This window comes from Orbicella faveolata, unplaced genomic scaffold, assembly GCF_042242905.1.
Source record: "Orbicella faveolata isolate gen_17 unplaced genomic scaffold, um_ofav_v1 contig_12, whole genome shotgun sequence".
Classification (NCBI taxonomy): domain Eukaryota; kingdom Metazoa; phylum Cnidaria; class Anthozoa; order Scleractinia; family Merulinidae; genus Orbicella; species Orbicella faveolata.
In genome coordinates this window covers 34,152,761-34,173,239 of record NW_028301539.1, presented here as the reverse complement: position 1 = coordinate 34,173,239, position 20,479 = coordinate 34,152,761, and the positions used below count along the sequence as shown (strand labels likewise).

The window sequence follows — 20,479 nt, the reverse complement described above, 5'->3', positions numbered from 1 at the left end:
TTCTCCAATATGATAGGTTTTCCAGCTAAAATCAGTTGGCCAATACATTAACAGTAGGGAGGCATCTAAAAGAATGCTTTACAAATTGCCAAGTTCAGTCAGATAGATTCGTTCAGGTCGCGAGGTCGTCAAGATCATGGCTAGCAATCTAAGTAGATTGACCGCGGCAGCAAAGCAAAGATGCCAAGAAATATACATTAAAAATGAAATATTATTTCACGAGTTAACAAAAGAAAATATATGCACTCGATTTCATGTTTGTTTGCGGACTTTTTCTGCGCGCATTTTTTGTACCCAAAATACTCAAACTGATTACGAGACGATCGAAGACGTGGCATGGATATGTGTCGAGAACTGGAAACTCACTGTTTATAACAGAGAACCTTTTTTCTTTTATAAACAATGATTACTGGCAAACTGGAGATCATCAGAAATAAGAAGGGAGATCTGAAAACACTGCTACAATCACAGAACTACAACACCTTACCAATTCCAATTCCATCTGTCGTGATTATAAATTTTGAAGTTTATTTGTTACATCTGTTGAAACCACAGGAAAGGTCTTGAGTTATATCACACAGCAATCGCAGACTACGTTGTAAGCGTTCCAATAAGAATGAAAGGTTATTTTCCATCCGGTGGGCAGGATATAACACTGGAGCGAAAGCAAGAAAGAAAGACAAGCAAACAATAAAAAAAAAAGAAAAAAAAAAAAAAAAAAAAAGGGTGGAGGGGAAGGATGCGGTCAAAATGAGAGGATGCTCACTTCGTAAGCTTCAGCTTTCCGCACTAAAATTTATTTCAGTCTCCTTTGCCTCAAGTTTGCTCTGGAAGGCAACTTTCCTTTGGTGTTTCGTTATTCATATTCCATATTACCGCCCAGTGGGTTATCTCTTTTCTTGCGACTTGCCATTATTGTGAATTATCGAGGATTTTTAGCTATACATGGGCCCAAAAGCAAGCTTTGGATATGCGATTATCTTGCCATTCCCAAGTATTTGAGAGAATACACGCGCCCGCTTTACACATGAACTGTTTCACTCTCCTCAAAATATTCATAAAAAACACTTTCATTTAGCTGCAACGTGACCAACATGAAAACATTTTTTTTCCACAGATGCGTTGAGAACTGTCCTTATCGCCAGTGCTATTTGGCTCCTGCTTATCATCTCCATACATTTTATTTTGCCACCAATAGCTGGGTACGTTGCTGTAATTATTTGTGGCGTGTCGTTTCTTGTGATTCCAATTGTCAATCACATCAGAATGCTGTTCGCCATTCGCCATCACAACAATCAGCTGGGCGATGCTGTGGCTGCACATCAAATGTCAGCGGTAATGCGGCGAGAGAAGCACGTTGCCGTCAATATGTGTGTTGTTGCCATTATCCTTCCTGCTTCCCTGATGCCAGCCATTTCAATGAAGTTTTTTGAGCTTCGATATCCTCGAGTGCACGCTATTGCACTACCTTGGTCTCTAACCATACCATTTCTAACGTCATCTATTAATCCCGTGTTTTATCTTGTCCGGAATCCAAATCTTAGAAGTGCAGTGAAGTCTATAATTAACATGTAAATTATTGGCATTTTCCAGTGAACCACTTTTATTTCCTGTCATTAAAAATGTACCGTCAAGTTTTATTTTGTAATTTAATAATCCCACCCCACCTTCGCCCCTAATCCACTACCCTCACTCTCATAAAAACCCTGTCATATCTGATAGCCTTAAATCTTTTGAAACCGTGTTTTTTTCACTTCCGCCATCAAGTGCGCCAAATTTACGCCCGATCTCAACGCGTTTGGCAGGGTCACCCAAGCTGACCTCGAACTTTCTTCCGTCTCCCACGAAGGCACTTCGAGTCATCGTCGAGTCGATCGTTATAATGTTTTGGGCGCGTTCCCAGCACATTTGGGGCGGTGAGCCTGACTTCTAGATTTTTCGAATACTCCCATCTCCCTTGAAAACCTTCTGTCGCACTCCTTGGTTTCTTCGCATCTCTGCGTACTTTTCAATTTCCTCCAGCCTCGTTCCCATGGTCTTTCCCTATTAACCAAAAATGTATGAATTCTTTCATCGAGGCAAATTTTGCTCGTCAGAGGCTAAGAATGGTCAATTGGACAGAATTATGGAGAAAATGAAAGTTTTGGAGAAAATTTGTGCTTTTCTTTAAGGAAAAGGCCTTGAGAACGAGGTTGAATTTCCTCGCGCTATTTTTTTATCTTCCAATAACTCACAAAAACAGTTCTCATCGCCACATATCCTCAATTAAACTTGAATTTAATTTCCAGTATGAAGGGCCTCTCTTCTGTTCATGGCTATTAAGAGAAATATCTATGAACGTCTTACCTTACTACTCTTTTCTTCTAAATCACATTGTGAACACATAAAAGTCAAGTCTCCACGAGAAATTGTTTTTATTTGTCTCCAGGGAAAGAAGCGTTTATTTTTTACAGTTTGGGTTCCGGGCTCTCTACATGTCGATTCGTACTTAAAACAATCTCTAGATTAATTGCTACAATAGATAAATTAAGGATATGCAATTTAGAAAATACCTGTATTGCTGTTACGTACGTAATGTTCCGTTAAAAATTGTGCAAAATCGATTCTTTATAGTATGTAGGGTAAAGAAGCTGTCTTGTACTGAAAGTAGTGTTAATAGGTCTAAGTAGTGTATGTAGCCTTTATTGTACTGTTTTAGTGTAAAGTAACAGCAAAAGTATTGTAAAGTAGATGCAAACATGATAAAATAACTTCATTATGAAAAAAAAAAATTTTGAGAAATTTATTTGATTTCTTCTCTTTGTGAGCAATTGAGATCTTGGTCATTAACAACATTGAAATGCCCTCCTGTATTTAATTTTCTGACTTTCATGCTTTCTCACAAATAAACATCGATTAACAGTGTTGCTCTTCTACTTCATGTAATGGGTCACGGAAAACTTCATTGAATCCTTGTGAGCATGATGTACCTCTTGTGGTATATGAAATACATATTTTAAAGTTCTTAGTTTTAAACTATTTCAGTTCAGTGTGTTGACCAGTTTTTTCAAAACGCAATTCGCCCATCCGAGGATTTGATTTTGAAAAGTGAAAAGTAAAACGTAGAGCTAATTACGGGAGAATCATGTCGGAAGGATCATGTTTTGAAAACCTGGGTCTACGGCCTGTTCTAAATCGGCTGAAACATTGCGTCCGTGCTTCCCACAAGACATTACTAGCTGTCCTTCCTTCGTTATATTTGATCTTCCCCTGATGGAAGGGACAACTTTATTTTGCGTCAATGAAGCGGGGCAGTTCACATTTAAGACACTGAAGTACACGAACAGGTAGGCGAATGGTATTATGGTACCCAGATCGCACACATTTTCTCTCCTAAGTCGTGGTCGGTAAGGAGTTGGGGCAAGCGCCCGTTTCTAATCTTCGTCCTCTTCGTCACTAAAATACGAACTCTGTATAATTTTTTTTTTTGATTGGCTGCCTCCACTTGAGGACGTACCAGGATTGGTTGGATCGTCTTTGGAAGCCATTCGAGCGCATTCATCGATGACAGCACTCAGGCTGAACTCGTACGGATCTTCACCGCCATCTTCTTCTTCGTCTTCATCTTGTTCGTCTCCGTCATATCTGCAACAAAACGACATTTCAACTTTGAATACCAAACCTAACAAAGTCAGTGAATTTCCTTTCTTTACGTAACAAAGACCATTGTGTGGGTGACATGAAGACATGCACAACCCGAGAAAAGTTCAGAAAGTGCGAGTGTGCGGGCATTCACGTTTTCAAAATTTCAATACAATCAGAGACTTTGAGGGGCACGGTTTGCGCATCTTGAAACGTTTAGCCTGAATTTTTCAAGTTCGTCGTTTGTCATCTGAGTCAGTCTTCTCCATTGTCAACCATCCTTGTTCCTCTATGGTTTATTATTATTTCTTTGGTGTTTTGCTATCTTAGTAAACTACAATTTTCAGGTTTCCTTCAATTTAAAAGTAGTTTGTACCTGGCCAAAATAACTCAAAAATATTGTGACTGAGCTCCTTTCAGTATATACAAACGAAACGTAGGGAAAACTGAAGGCAAATTAAAAAGTAGTTTCGGGAATCAAGGTGTCGATATTACTGGCTTCGATAATAATGAGATAAAGGAAAAAAAACTTAAGAAAAAAAAGACAAAAACAAAAACAAAACAAAACAAAACAAAACAAAAAACAAAAACAAAAACAAAAACAAAAACAAAGACAAAGACAAAGACAAAGACAAAGACAAAGACAAAGACAAAGACAAAGACAAAAACAAAAACAAAAACAAAGACAAAGACAAAAACAAAGACAAAAACAAAAACAAAAACAAAAACAAAAACAAAGACAAAGACAAAGACAAAGACAAAGACAAAGACAAAGACAAAAACAAAAACAAAAACAAACAAAACCAAAATGTACCGTTCGTCTTGTTTCTTCCTCTTCCTCTGTTTCTTTGGAGGAGGTTCTCTCTCCAAGCATATTCTTTGGGCACTGATAACTCAAGTGGCCATATTCCTGAACAAAAAAGTGAGGAAAAAAAAAAAATCAGTCAAGATGTCCTGTTGGTGGACAAATAAAAACAAATTCCATTTGTACGTGAAGTCTGCAATAAGCGTCTAAGTGGCTACACACCGCCTGAGCTTATATTGGTCCAGTTTGTTCCATGAAGATGGAAAGCTAGCCAGACGCAGGTACGAGACTTAGGTGCTGGCCTCTATTTGACTGGGTGTATTTTAAAATTTCTAACCTGGACAGCGATCAGAATTCCGCTAATCAGTATCGATTTCTAAATAATATTCGTCTCACATTCACTATGCATAATTCTGGGCTCAATGTCTACAAGGCTAAGACCGACATGTATTCAATGGCGCTATGTCTGTTAATCGCTCCCATCATTGATAAAACTAGTCTATATTCACCGCCGTCAAATATAGTATTTAATCGCGCCTGTCTCCACTTGGTCTGACAGCAATCCCGTTTAAGGTTTATCTTGTAGCTCAGCTGGTAAATGTATGGAAAGAGCAACAGTAAAATCTGTTTAATGATCGTGGCTCAGGTCGTGGGTTCAAGATCTTGATTGCGTAGGTTAACGTTAGGACGTATCGAGGGCTATCATTTCCTGGCTTACAAGGACTAACAGCAGTTTGTCTAAATAAGTCGTTATACGTCAGGCATAACTATGGCGGCTAAAAATCGTTCAAAATGTATTAATTAGCGCAAAAATATTGCTGTTTGGTAATTGAAAAACATGGAAAGCTTCGCCGTCGCCAATTTTTAAACGCTAATATCTCTAGAGCTTTAAATGTCTTACATGTATCGACTTAATGAATGTATACAACTATACACAGTACCCGGTTGTGCTAGTTCTATGATCAACGGGATACTGGACAGAATTTATACATACGCGTTTTACTATGGTTTGAGAGCGGCCAACAGAAAAGCATTCGAAATTCCATGTTCTTGTTTTCTGGTCAAAACATAAAATCGACAGAAGCTGGAATTTGTCGTTAATATTCACAATAAGCTGATATTTAAAAGCGTAACCTTTAATCCCCTAGTATATTGCCATTAGACGTAAATTAAAGATTTTCAAAGATACTGGACATTGTCTCAACTTGTCTTAACCCATTAGGCATTAACTAAAGATTCTAAAGATACTGAATACTGTCCATAAAGTTAAAAGTAAAAAACCGAACGTTTTCGACACTATGACGGACGGTCTTTACTTACCCCAGAAGATGACCTAGTGTCGAAAACGTTCGGTTTTTTATACTTTTAACTTTTTTAGCTTTGTAAATAGAAATTATTTTTATACTGAACACTGTCTCTAACGTGTCCTAATATATCGTTGTAAAAACCTTTGCTGCCGAGTCTTACCCCACATTCGTAACAATGTGATTTATCCGGATAGTTTTTTCTCCTGATGAACTCCGTGGCGCGGCCATTGTCATTTGCGATGGTACATTTTATAGTACGGCCAAACATCTGAAAAGAGAGGAGTGCTTACTTACAAACTTTAAGGCAATATCATAAATTAGTAGAGACTTCGATAAAAAGAAAACAAGTGGAACCTTCTGGAGCAGTACAGGAATGAAGTCAGACAGACTGGGTGTGTTTTGAAACACAAAAACAGTCCTCAACCCACAAAAATAGAAGATTGTGTCATTCCTAAAATGTGTTGCATTCTTGTACAGGGCAAACAAAGCAATAACATTCAGTGTGTGAGAATTAAAGAGGTTGGGCCCCTGACATTAATTGTAAGTCAAGGTGGAAAATAAATAGAAAACTGCGATATTTTGACTCTGCAGTCACTTCGCCAAAGGCACTTTTATCTGATTACACTTAACCAGTGGTCAGGCATATTTTTTCGCTTTTATTTATTTTCCTAATGGAGCAAAGGGGAAGCCCAAACAAGGGTTTAAAACAAGAAGCTTTGCAGTACACATGCACTTACATCTATGATAAAAAAAGTCCAATTAGGCTGTTAATATTCACTCAGACACTCAGTTCCAAGAGTACGAATTCCATCTGAGAAACATTTAACATTTACTGTACTTATTCTCCCAAACCAAGTTTTGATTACAAGACTTTCAACTAAACCAACTAGCAAGGCCCACTGGTAATACTGCAGTCTACATAATGGTAAACGATGGGTAACACAACTCAAGGTAAAGTCTGTACTCAACCCTAGAGGCCCATCAAGCGAGAATTATCTACAGTTTCTGTAGCATGGAGCAACTAAGAGTATTGCACCTCCCCTCTGGATGGGATGCTAATCCATTCCAGGGTTACGACCATCCCAAGAACACAACTGTACCACCAGGCTGCTTGAGTCCTGTGCACTAAAAATTAGCCACACTGCCTCCCAAATAACCAAAGTGTAACACCAACTCCCACCAACCTCCTACCACCCAAAATATTTGTCTGACCCAGTAAATACCTGTTTCTTGTTGACTGCTGCAACTGCTTTCTGTGCCATCTGCCGATCTAAGAACAACACAAATGCCACTCCTTTACTCTCTCTAGTCTCCTTGTCTCTAAGAATTGTCACCCTTATAAGAGAAAAATGATAATTTAACTGAAGTGGTAAACAGCTCATTTTGCCTTATAAAATACCAACTCTACTGAGCAAAAAGGTGATGAGAACTGAGATAATAATCATTCAGAAGCACCTTTTTTAAATATGGACATTAAACTTACTTCACAACTTTTCCATACTTCTCAAATATCTGTTAATAAGATAAAATATGCACAAAAGTTACAGTAATCTAAAATCTCTATGGCAAACTGCTAAGTTCAACAACAACAACAACAACCATTTTATTTTGCATAATACATAGAATATCATTCAGCAAAAGAACACATTAAACTTGATAAGCAAAAAAACCACTCACAACAGTAAAAACTAAATGAGCTGGGTAGTTACAAGAATAATTACGCTTTAAATCAGTTGTAGGAAAAATAAAGAAAAGAAGAGGTAGAAAGAGAAAAAAAATATATAGATATAAATAATAATAATAATAATAATAATAATAATAATAAAAAAATAAATATCAGTAGTAACAGTACCAGTCATAGACAGAGCATTGTTTAATTAAGAGCAATAGTAACTTAAAGAAAAAATACTAAGCTAGCATATACAGTACTTGTCCTATTTGATTATCAAATTTGCAATCAGTTGATGGTTCAACTAAAAGCACTAATTTTATCCTTTTATTATTCAAGACGTACACAGGGTGGGGGGGGGGGGGAATCCTATATGAAAAGGTTGGGGATGCTTGTTGTCTCACTTAGGGGTATAAATCAAGGATTCTGGTCTCACTTAGGGAGTTTATGATTAAACACTACTATTTTGGGCTGTCAAAGTATCTTTTAGGGTGCAATCGAAGAAATAATAATTATACAACACTCTGACTTATTTCCCATTTTTAGGCTTGATTTCCAATGGTCTCTCGAGTGCAGTCTACTAGCGCTGGCCCCTTTCCTGGACAGTGGCTGGTAACCAAGCCTAATCCGTTTTAAGAGGTATCTTTTAGCGTCTTCAAGGGGTCAAATAAAGCTCGATCCATGCTCAGATTGGTATCCTTTAGGAATTCAATTCAGATTTTATGATGAGCATCACTGACCCTTTTATATGGGAGTCCCCCCCAGGAAGGGGGGGGCATATGGCACCTTAAATATACAGCTCTGATTTTTTGAGTCACCAAGGAACTATAAATTGGTTCAAAAAATTGACAGGTTCAAAAATACATGTCTGAGTAAATTTCATTTAGCTTATATTTAGCCCATTGACACCTGGAGGTTTCTAAGAAAAATGCATCTTTGACACTTTTTTGGCATTTTCAGTCTGGATATGAGCTAAATTAGCTCCAATCTACTCAAAAAGGCATTTACAACATGAAAGCATGCCTTTCTTTCCACTAGCATTGTGTTTTAATCAAAATTTTGAAAAAGTGACCTATGTCCTTTTCGTTTTTTTTTTAATCTACTTTTTTGCCTTTCTTTTTTCTCCTTTTCTTAACTTTTTGCTACAGTTGATCTTTTCACTTGTGAAGACAACATGCCACTGTATTTTCAGTTGTGAAGATATTGTGTTTTTGCGCAAAAGCTCACCTGGTATTCCATTGGTGTTTATATAATAAATTACAATATTCAAACTACATCTGTGATGTCTCTTTCACAGTCATCATTTGAGTGACCTTTGGCACAGGCATTCTATCTCCATAAATTACCTTGTGTAAATCATTATTTGTGAGAGAATAAGGTAAATTTCCCACATATACTGTAGACTTGCTTGGTGCTAATCCTCCACTCATGCTTACTGGAAAAAAGGATGCTAAATAGGTACTTATACTGTACTTTCCCTAAAACAATGCCATTTCAGCAGTGCTGTGTGATTGGTTAGATAAAAATCAACATAACTTGTATTTATGGTGGGTACCATGGGGGAAGTGATCACAACTACCACTTACTGGAGGAATGGTGAAGTGACTTCCAAGACCTTTGTCTTAAATGGTGGTGTGTGCAATTCCCAGGTCTGGTCAATCAACAAAGTGGCAATCAATAACAATCAGTACCAAAATATATCAATTGCAATCTTGGACTGATATCTAATTTGTGTGATGCATTGCTATCAATTGCCGATAGAAAATAAGAAATTGATCATGATTGATCCATCGAATGATATAGATTATTGAACGATGATTTTCATTTTCTTTTTACAAGTTAAACTAATCAGATCGTAGACAGTTTAGTTTATTACCAGATTGTCGATTGATATTTAAGGCATAGATTGTTTTCCGACATCGTTTTTTATCGATTGATTATATCTGACAGACTGTACATATACACATACATATGAAAGCTACTGAGCAGAACTTTCATGTGAGGCAATTTTGCCATATGTATACGAAGTGATCCTAACTTTTCAGCCTGTAAATAATACCCTAGTGTGTGACTATTCAAATGAAAGGTATTAAACAGTATACTTGAATGGCACTCCTAGTTTTAGTACTTTCATGAGGCATTGTTATTTGTAAACACTGTTATTGGTAAACACTTTTCAATATAAATTAGTGCAAATGCTGTCCGATCGAGTTTGTGTAAATCACTATCTCAAAAATTTTTTGTCAGCGCTAAGCTTAACCAATACCTCCGACCTTGACAGATGCTACGGGTATTTGCTTAGACGATCTGCTTCATACGCTTCGCCGTCCGCCATATTGAAAACCGATGAACATCGTCCATTGTCGGTAATCTTCGTTACATGGTCGGAGTAACTCGGGGAAAGCAACGTAACTTCGTGGTAAAGCGTGGTTACCAAGCTGACAGCATTTTCAAAACATCCTCAAGCATGGAGAATTATATTGACCTCGTGTTTACAACGTGTATTGCTTTTTTCTTTCAATTGGAGTCATGCCAGTGAATTGAAGAGGTTATCATGAACCATCAGAAAAGATTTATCAAGAACTCAGAGCAGTGTACTTGGCCTTAATGCCTTCTTTCGCGCGCGAAAATCAGATTTTGCGGTTCTGGCAGGTTGTTTTGACGTTGTTGACAGTCGTCCTCGTTCCAGAAGTTCTGCCGGAGAATTTACTGCATGGAGCAAGGCTGGCTACTTTTCCAAAACCAGACTTCAGAACTAATTTTACTCTAAAGTCAAATCAAGGGGTCGGTTCATTTAAGGAGATTCGTCATGGGTTGAATGTGGACCCATTTTACGTTCGTGTTTATGCGAAGCCTCGCAATGGGAACAATAGTGCCTTTTGCTTCAATGGAATAGGTTCCAGCCAGTCTTCGCCGTCGAGGAGCTCTTTCGGGGGATTAATTTATGCTTACAACGCGGAATTCGTTCGAATATGGGCTCCGACAGATCCAAATGGTCATGTAGTGTTCGTGAAAGATGGTTGGGGAGGTGAAGTGAACACCCAGGTTTCAAACGAAGCTGAAGTCGTGGTGCAAGTGTGGAAAGACGGGCCGGCGCCAACTTTTCAAATTGAACACGTTGTGGACACACGTGCAGTCCAATTAAACCAAGTCTATCATCAAGTTGATCATGAGTTAAGACAGTTGCCTGAGAGAGTTGTGGTCAGACTTTCCCCAGCGGAATCTGACGATGATGTAAGCAATCCAAACAAGGGATTTTGGTTTCCTGCAGTGGCTTCTTCTCAAAATCCTGACCCTAACAGTAACTTTGGCGGGGTAATATTTGCGTACAACGAGAGATACGTTCGTTTGTGGGGTCCTGAGGGAGCTAACAACAACAACACTGGATGTATTTTTATAGGCAGGGAATACACTGGGGGAGGTCACAGTCAGAAAGTGACTAAATGCAGGGTGGAGACACTGCTTTGGGTCAACCAACTACCGACACCAGCTTTTCAGACTGAATGGTTTCACTTTAACGGGCAGAGAGGTGATAATTCCTTCAAAGAAATAGCTCATGGTATTAACTTGTTACCTGCCCTTGTCATCGTTCAAGTGAGAGCAGTAAATGGAAAGAATATCGACTACGTCTTTGAGGCACAGGGTGCCACTCAGTCTGACGATGATGGCACTAATGAGTATGGAGGTGTTGTGTTTGCCTATAACGAGAACAAGGTCCGTATCTGGGCTCCCAGCAAGCACGATGGATCAAAGAAAGGATATCCCATTCTTGTAAAAAGTGGCTGGGGATATAGTTCAAATTTGCAAGCAGGAAGTGATTATGTTGAAGTCAGAGTTGTCGTTTACTCTAGTAAATGCAATAATTCTGCAGAAGTTCTATTTGAGGGTGACCAGTGTGTTTCAACACTGTATGACTCTTACAAAACAGTGGTGTCAAAGTGGTCTGAATGCTCCAGTATTTGCAACAATGGAACAAAGAAAAGATCGTTAACAGGTGAATATATGTGATTGGATTTATGAAAACAGTAATAATCTAAGCTGTTGCTTAAGGGAATTTTTAAGAAGACTAAGTTAGGAGCCCAGGATAAAAGTTTCCGTGGTCAATCCTGGGGGTTGGGAGTTTGGCGTACATATGGGGAAAAGGGGTTGGATGGAGGTGGCCTAGCGGGTATCCTCCTTTTCTCTGTTGAGATTTTCCTTGAGACACTAACATCAATCAAATTTTTGGAATCAAGCATTCAGCAAAGTGATGAGGTCATGACTGAGGAAGAATATTATTTATGTTGTAATTTCAATGAAATAAATAAAATTCAATAATTGATGTACACATGCAAGTGCTGCAGCTGTTTTTTGCAATAACATTATTGCTTTTGCTTTTGAGTTTTGCCATTCCATTTGAACAAAACAAAATACATCTATGCCATACAAATCATGAGATGCAAGCAGCATGTGAAAAGAAATTATAATGAAAGTGGCATTTTAGGGGGTTTGAATTTGGCGTGACCCAGATATATCTTTTTTTATAACCAAAACTGAATGATTATGTAATTGAAAAATTAAACGAGACTTACCTGTAAGTTGAAGTTTGATTGGAATTCTATGAGTCACCTACTGCAACAAGGGGATCACATGAGATTGCATCAAGCATGTGCCCGTCAGTTTTTGAAGCTCTAATGTGAATGTCGTCCAGAAGTGCATAAATGCAAGTCCCTTCTGTTGCTGCGGTTGGTGTATGACCGCTGTGTTAAGGTAACAGGGTGTAATTGAACACCGTGCTATGGGCGGGGATCAAATGTAACAGGGTGGGCATGTGATCCCCTTGTTGCAGTAGGTGACTCATAGAATTCCAATCAAACTTCAACTTACAGGTAAGTCTCGTTTAATTTTTCAATTCTATTTCGTCACCACTGCCACAGGGATCCCATGAGACTTCAAAGCCCAGACATTCACATGAGAAATAATGTAAAACAAACGGAAATTTAATCATAACATAGTACCTATGTGTGTACAATAGGTCTGAATAAGAGAACGACAAATGTTATATGCATATGGGTAGGCATGACAACATGCAAACTGTCGGCACCCACAGTCTATGGTTTTGTAAAGTGCATTCTAGCTAATCAATGTGCAACACAGACGTGGCAAAAACACCATTCCCTTGGAAGGGCTTGTAGAATCTATCAAATGTTCTCTCCGAAGACCAACCAGCAGTATCTAGAATTTCCTTGATTGGAACAGATACATTTTTCGCTTTCGATGCAGCTGCCGCCCTGGTATTGTGAGGTTTGAAGGTGTTAACATCAACACCAGCATCTGCCATTACAGAACGAATCCACCTTGATATGGTATCTTTAGAGGCCCGGTGATGTGGTTTCATATGTCTAAGAAAAAGCTTTGTTTCAGTACCTCTTAGTGGTTTTGTTCTCTGTAGATATTCTTTCAAATGAGTAAAAACACAGAGAGATTGGTCTTCAGGGTAGGCTTGTAAAAGCACTGAAGGTACCTTGTATCCAGGTCTACTTTGTTTTATGTGTTCTGGTAGGGCGAACTCAAAAAAGTTATCCCCTTCTTTCATAAACTGGATGTCTAACATGTGGAGACTTTGTCCTCTTTGTGCAGATACAAGTGCAATTAACATTGTCAGTTTTAGAGTCAAGGATTTTAGACTTGACTCCGTTGGTTTGGACAACGATGACAAATAAGAAAGGACTAGGTTTACATCCCATGTAGTGCGGTACCGTGGCATTGGTGGGTTGCTCTTGTAGATGCCTCTCATGAAGCGGGAGACGATGGGATGGCTCCCTATGTTCACATTGTCTGTGGGAAGAATGACAGCAGATAGTGCACTTCTTGCAGTGTTTATAGTTGTGTATGACAATCCTTGTTCATGCAGACTGACTAGGAAATCTAGCACTTTGTTCAAAGGTGGATTGTATGAATTAACTTCTCGTTTAGAACAAAAGTCATGCCACTTCTTGAGATAAGGGGCATATTGTTTTTGGGTACCTGCAGACCAAGACTGCAAGATGATGTTGGTAGCTTTGCTTGAAATAGCTCGCTGGCAGAAGGATTCCCTGATACTTTGCAAGCTATCAGTTGCAACCGCTTGCTGAGAGGATGGACTGCATTGCTGTGAGGCTGGACTAGAAGAGTGTCCGACTGGGGAAGTACTAGGGGGTAGTCTGTTAGAAGGTTCAGTAGAAGCGTAAACCAGGGTTGTGTTGTCCAGAGTGGAGCAGTGAGGAGTCCTGTTGATTGGTCTTGTTCGATCTTCTGCAGGCAGTTTGCAATGACACTAAAGGGTGGGAAAGCATAAAAGTAATGAGGTTTCCAGTCCATGAAAAAAGCATTAATAAATTGTGCTCCAGGGTCAGGTCTCCATGAGACATATTGAGGGACCTTAAAATTAAGTCTGGAGGCAAACAAGTCAATGTCAAATGGACCCCAGCGATCATGTATGGCCTTAAAGGCCTCCTGCGACAAGGACCATTCTGTCGCGTCCCTTAGTGCTCTTGATTCCTTGTCAGCTTGAATGTTATCAGACCCTGGGATATGAGTGGCACTTAGCCAGATGTTGCGTTGTATGCACCATTCCCATATAATGGTTGCCATGTCATTATATGGAATTGATTTGATACCCCCCATTGCATTGATATATGACACAGTAGTAGTGTTATCAGATTGAACAAGAATGTGTTTCCCATTAATAACACTACAAAGGGATTGTAGGTCCAGTAGTACCGCTTTCAGTTCAAGATAGTTAATGTGGTTTCTTTGTTCCTCAAGACTCCAAAGTCCCCCAGTGGAGTTATTTCCACAGACAGCTCCCCAACCTAGATTAGATGCATCAGTGGTGAGCATAAGGTCAGGGTTTCCATGGCTAATAGCTTTAGAGGCATGTGGGACATTATTTACCCACCAAGTCAGTTCTGTCCTAGATGGGGTAGACAGGGTCATAATGGCGTCAAAATTCCCCTTGTTATCACGGAGTGCACAAATTTTGTCAAGCTCCAAATGCCTGTAATGCATTTCTGCAAATTCTAATGCTGGGAAACTGGAAACAAGGAAGCCTATGACCTGAGCAACAGTACGGATAGTGGCTGTCTTTTGAAGGAGCAAATTTTCACAAGCGGATTTGACCTTCATGGCTTTAGACTCATTGAGAGTTACCATCATGGTGATACTGTCCAGCACAAAACCCAAAAAATCTATTTTTTGTAGGGGTTGGAGCACAGACTTCACAGGGTGTACAGTGAAGCCAAGTTTGGTAAACAAACTGACAGTATCAAATACATTTTGTTGACATGAGTAAAAAGTCTGACCAATGAGAAGGGAATCATCAATGTGCCCCATACATGTATGTCCATTAGAACGTAGATGTGCATAAACCGGCTTAAGGATTTTTGTGAAAATCCTTGGGGCAGAGGACAAGCCATTAGGTAGGCATGTGAATTGGTAGTATTTCCCTTTCCATTCAAACAGAAGGAATTTCCTGTCCTCCTCTGCTATGGGGATAGAATAGTAAGCATCTTTGAGATCTACCGATGCCATAAAGCATCCAGGTCGGATGAGCTTGAGGGCAGTTCGGAACGTATCCATTTTAAAATGATGATAATCAACAAATTCATTGAGTGGTTTCAAATTAAGTATCATCCTGTGAGTACCATCCTTTTTAGGTCGAATGAAAATATTTGAAATAAAACTATCAGGTGTATTGTTCACCAATGTAAGAACTTCCTTACTCACAAGTTTAGCAATTTCTGCATCAATGATATTGATTTCCACTGGTGAGAAATGGATTTTGTTAGGCCTGGCCATCTGCTTCGGGAACTCAGCCTCAAACTCTATATGGTGATGTTTTATGGCATCCAAAATAATGGGGTCATTAGTCAATGATTCCCACAATGGCAAATGGTGTTTCACGTGCCCTGCTTTGAAATTTTCAACACTTTTGTGCAGGTCCTCTAAATTAATATTTGTGGTGGAATCTATTTCCCTTACCTGTTGTTCTACTGGGACTTTGGGGAGGTCTTGTTCATCTTTGTCTGATGGGTTGTTGCTCGGCCGTGCCCTAAAAAAGGACGGCGTTTGAACGCATTCAGACGATTTGATGGTCGGTCATAAGGCTTCGAACGTGGTGCCTTGGAGTTCGAGGCCTTATTAGTAAAGGCTGAACCGCTGGTCGCTTTCTGCATTTGTTGTCCGGCACGTTTTACGTCGGACATTTCTTTGAGGTGTTTGGATAAATCGTCGCCAAACAGCTTTGTTGAGGGTTTTATTTCCTCTTTACACAGTCTAGTGTAAGGTGGGTTAAGGTCTGGCTTGATGAGCTCCCGGCGTTTCATGTTAAGCTTCCAGTTTGCATGTCCGAAGAGTGCAATGCTATCCATCACGTGCGTTAAGATTTCGCGCGCGTTCACAGTTTTCACGCTCTGAACATCTTTGAATAGCCGGTCGGCTAGAATTAAGAGTGAGGATAACCCAGAAATAATCGGTTCCTGAACACGTTGAAAAGCCAGATCCACTGACCTGTTCTTTCTAGTCAATAAATCCCAGATTTCTTCATTCACCAGGGTCGGTGTGAGATATTTGCAATTTGCAGGTGGTGGATATTTCTCGCCTCTCTCTTTCACTGAATCTTGAGACAGTTCTCCAGTCAGAATATTGTCGACAAGTGTGGCAATTTTCCCCTCAATATCAGGGGACTTTTTGCTAGTTTACAGTAGCGCCTGAGTCAGGCTGTCTAGAAGGTCGTTCTTTGACCCTGAGTCAGAGTGAGCAGGCTTTGGACTTTGGCCTTTGCTCGAGTCGAGCAATTGATTTGTGGCCGCAGTTAAGTCGAGTGAATTGGACGTCTTATCCAAAGCGCCTTCCTCAATCTCTTCGTCTGGATCGGGTTGCAGGAGAATATCTTCTCTGAGGCTATTAAAAGCTTCGGTTTGGGCTTTCGAAACCTCGACAAGCTGTGTTAGTGAGCTTTGTAAGCCTTGCAAAACGCTCGCCATGTCGGCCGAGCTGTTTTTCTCCTCAATCCTAGAAGGGTTGGCACTGGAATCTGTTTTTTCCCTGTCGTCAGCGCTCATGTTCCTTCAGTCGGTGATTTGTTCTTCCAGATAGCGTAACGGAAGTGTGCAAAAGGAATTTTTCAGAATTTCATTCAGCAAAAATTTTTGCTGCCTTCCGACGGCGCGAAGCGAGAAGCACTGACGGGCGCATGCGTGATGCAATCTCATGGGATCCCTGTGGCAGTGGTGACGAAATAGAATTTCATATTTTCTGTTATTTTGAAATTTATGTTTTCTTCATAATGAGAAGTTGGAAATATTATGTCATTAGCATCATTACTTCATTTCTAAAAATGTTTGTTGTTAAAATAGTTATTTGTAACTGCAATAATATTGCCTTTTCCTCAGAAAGGTATCAACAGAGACAAAATCCATTGGTGTACATGATTTGCATTTATGCAATACTGAATTTGCAGTTTTCAAATATGGTTGTTTTTGGCTGTTTTGTGAGTGGAGTGAGACTTTGTTGCTGTGTGTTAGCCCACATTTCTTGTGATAAAAGCACAACAAGAGGAGAGTAACTGTTGATTTCAGTTTTAAAATTTATTGTGTGACTGATTTTATGACCGATTTCATGAGAAACATCCCAGCCGGTCAAAATGAGAGTTACCCAGTGAAAACATCAAATTTACCGAACAAATGCACAATGACTGGTGATGGTTGGCAGGCTTGTTAATGGGAATTTCTTGTATTTCTTATTAGATGGGAATGGAAACTCCATGTTTAGACGCCCACTCGGGCTCCTTGAACAAAAATTTAATCACCTGCACTTGTAACTTAGGCACTTGACTGGCGACTGGGTACCCATTAGACAAAAGCCTTGGGTAATGAAAGGTTTGTTTGTTTTTTGTACCAAGTGAACTACAGACCTTGATTTTATGAATCTTAAAGGTCTGAAAATCTCTCCAAGTGATGGGTAAAAAGTAGAATAGTACAAAAAGTGAGATAAGAGAATGGCGAAGGAAAAAAACCTGGCATTCCTTTGAATGTGCATGAACTGATTATGCGTGAACTGATTATGTAATTTGAACCTATTTACTAGTTACTAGTAAGTTAATTTCATTTTTCTTTGTCTTATCGTGCAGGTTGCCAGGTAGTGTCGCAAAAACGCATCCTGTCATGTGATTTTGAGAATGGAATGTGTGACTGGACTTCTGCTCAGCAAGGAGGCAGCTCTATAAGATGGGTTATAACTAACACATCGACTCCTGAGCCGAACACAGGACCACTGTGGGGTCATCCGAAAGGCTCCCGTTATATATATTCCGACACTTCTCAGGCAGCGCCAAATCAGAGAGGTATATTTAAGAAATAGATAAAATAAATAAAAAAACCTATAAAATATACTTTTATGGAGCTGTATGCATGATATACTTTTAGTAAGGGAGCCTAATAAGCCAATTAATCCTTTCATTGATCTCTGTTACTACATGTACTTGTAACAACATTTTCATTTAACACTTAATTTGACAACAGAATAAGCCTCTTTTCCCTCAAGTCTGTACTTCACAACTTAGCACATTGCATCTTCAACCTACTTCTAAAAACAATTAATTATATATGAATCCATACATGTATTAATTTTTCCCACTCAGACAGCATTGTATTATTTCTCCTTTTGTCATGAAACTTGTCACCAGTGCAAGTATGCAAGACATTATACTTGCCCTGACAAAAATGTAACTTATTCTTAAAAATTTGAGAAAGAAATTTTGGTGAATTTAAACTTTGTTTTGTTTATCATCGTGCAAACATGAGTTGAATTAACACTAACTTATGCAAGATCGTATTGTAAAAGTATGTTTTTGGCCAGTTTGATAACAAAATCATCACTAAATACAATTATTTAACTGAAATGACCAACTCAGAGTGACATTCACCATTATTTTATTTATGAATACTTCTTGATCAGACTACTTATTTATTCAATGTCACTATCCACATCACCTTCATCATCTTCTCCTTTGAACTAATGTCCGAAGGGCAAGATTTCTTACATAAAAAAAAAAAAACATGTACTTGTCTATGGTTAGCCAAATGTTGCAAAATTCAACAACTTGGACCTTCATATTCAACAACTTATATTTATTTTCAACAACATATATTTATATTCAACATTTTATATTTATATTCAATGATACGCATTTTCTTTCAACTTCAACCCAACTTATTTTCATTCAACAAAAATATTTGTTCAACTTCAACCAAAAATAATTTCATTCAACAAAAATATTTGTTCAACTTCAACCGAAAATAATTTCATTCAACAACAGTATTTGTTCAACTTCAACCCAGATTATTTTCATTCAACAAAAATATTTGTTCAACTTCAACCAAAAATAATTTCATTCAACAACAATATTTGTTCAACTTCAACCACAATTATTTTTATTCAACAATGAAGTTCCCGGACATTCAAAATATCGTCATTCAACAAAATTCCCCGTCCCTCCCCCTGAACTACCCCGAACACTGTCACAAATCCCTAGTGTTTTGGGTACCCAAAACACTGAAAGCGTAAAACTGATGCAAGTGAAATCATCCGCAATTCTGCTCAAAACCCATTTATCTTCTTACGAAGCTTTGTCTCAATAAATTAAAGCGTTCTTTAGCTTGATATAAACACAATACGTCTCTGAAAATAGTCGCAATTCATAACAGACTGTCTGATCCGAGTCCGCAGTTATAACGACATATAAAACCGAATTCACGCGCCAAAGATCCTTGTATGAACATGCGCTTGGTGCCTATTGATAACCCTTGAAATGCACGTTATTTAAAACGAGAAAGGCGCTTTCTAAACCTCCGATAGTGCGGCGATTAAAATCAATATGCGAATGAACGGCCGTCACGCAATATGCAGGTCTCAAGCTGTGACCGACCTCTGTATGTGTTGCCTGTCGGAAATAAACTCTGGCTTAAACTTGTTTGTCGCTCTTTCCTTTACCATCCCTCCTAGTATATGTAGATTTTGCTGGAATGTATAAGATGAAGATATAAAAGGTTTGCTTTGCCTTTTAATCCTCGGTCGATTTGGCTACCCTGAATTAGAGAAACGATAACAAACAAGCATATTGGAAAGGGATACCCATATATCACCAGGGATTTAAGTATCCAACTTTCCCAGTGTTCAAAGGACTTAGTCTTGTCTACTTTATTTGTATTTTTTATAGAATTGTCTCCGAAGAAAAAAACTGCTTTAATGGCAAAATCTAATAGGAGGGATGGTTAAGGAAGGAGCGAGAAATAAACAAGTCTAAGACTTTCCCTGTATCCAAGGATTAGCTTTGTCTATACTTTATTTATATTTATTTTGGTTTTGTCTCCGAAGCAAAAACTTATTTAATGGCATAGAGAACTGTTCGCTGGCAAAATTTACGTACACTAGGAGGGATGGTCAAGGAAAGAGCGACAAACAAGTCTAAGCCAGAGTTTATTTCCGACAGGCAACACATACAGAGGTCGGTCACAGCTTGAGACCTGCATATTGCGTGACGGCCGTTCGTTCGTATATTGATTTTAATCGCCGCACTATCGGAGGTTTGGAAAGCGCCTTTCTCGTTTTAAATAATGTGCATTTCAGGGGTTATCGATAGGCACCAAGCGCATGTTCATACAAGGATCTTTGGCACGTGTATTCGGTTTTATATGTCGTTATAACTGCGGATTCGGATCAGACAGTCTGTTATGAATTGCAACTATTTTCAGAGACGTATTGTGTTTATATCAAGCTAAAGAACGCTTTAATTTATTGAGACAAAGCTTCGTAAGAAGATAAATGGGTTTTGAGCAGAATTGTGGATGATTTCACTTGCATCAGTTTTACGCTTTCAGTGTTTTGGGTACCCAAAACACTAGGGATTTGTGACAGCGTTCGGGGTAGTTCAGGGGGAGGGACGGGGAATTTTGTTGAATGACGATATTTTGAATGTCCGGGAACTTTATTGTTGAATGAAAATAACTGTGGTTGAAGTTGAACAAATATTGTTGTTGAATGAAATTATTTTTGGTT

The 20,479-nt window shown here is 38.8% G+C and overlaps 2 protein-coding genes and 2 pseudogenes across 3 annotated transcripts in view; 1 reads left to right on the top strand and 3 right to left on the bottom strand.

Moving 5' to 3' along the window:
- Positions 1–2,397: 2,397 nt before the first annotated feature.
- On the bottom strand, positions 2,398–9,763 carry LOC110046041 (zinc finger CCHC-type and RNA-binding motif-containing protein 1-like; annotated as a pseudogene). Its single transcript, XR_016205711.1, has 7 exons — positions 9,669–9,763; positions 8,749–8,837; positions 7,217–7,245; positions 6,957–7,068; positions 5,894–6,001; positions 4,436–4,531; positions 2,398–3,624 (listed from the first exon to the last, which is right to left on the bottom strand). The product of XR_016205711.1 is annotated as a zinc finger CCHC-type and RNA-binding motif-containing protein 1-like (transcript).
- Positions 9,764–9,859: 96 nt separating this feature from the next.
- Positions 9,860–20,479, top strand: part of LOC110046040 (uncharacterized) — a 29,239-nt gene continuing 18,619 nt past the window's right edge. The window contains exons 1-2 of the mRNA XM_020751702.2: positions 9,860–11,396; positions 17,553–17,765. Coding sequence (XP_020607361.2) covers positions 10,010–11,396; positions 17,553–17,765 — 1,600 coding nt within the window. The 5' untranslated portion in view covers positions 9,860–10,009. The remainder of the gene's footprint in view (positions 11,397–17,552; positions 17,766–20,479) is intronic.
- LOC149117610 (uncharacterized) lies at positions 12,519–15,220 on the bottom strand. The gene is made up of 2 exons (XM_089283618.1): positions 13,802–15,220; positions 12,519–13,697 (listed from the first exon to the last, which is right to left on the bottom strand). Exons 1-2 carry the CDS (start codon positions 15,218–15,220, stop codon positions 12,519–12,521), a joined length of 2,598 nt encoding a protein of 865 aa, XP_089139744.1.
- Positions 15,335–16,485, bottom strand: LOC149117609 (uncharacterized; annotated as a pseudogene).

What these genes read in the sequence shown, in the direction of transcription:
- LOC149117610 (XM_089283618.1), bottom strand. Translation starts at nt 15,220, where the DNA reads ATGGCCAGGCCTAACAAAATCCATTTCTCACCAGTGGAAATCAATATC. An exon ending in CCTCCAGACTTAATTTTAAG is followed by an intron (nt 13,698 to 13,801) that starts GTCCCTCAATAT and finishes CCCACCCTTTAG; the next exon opens with TGTCATTGCAAACTGCCTGC.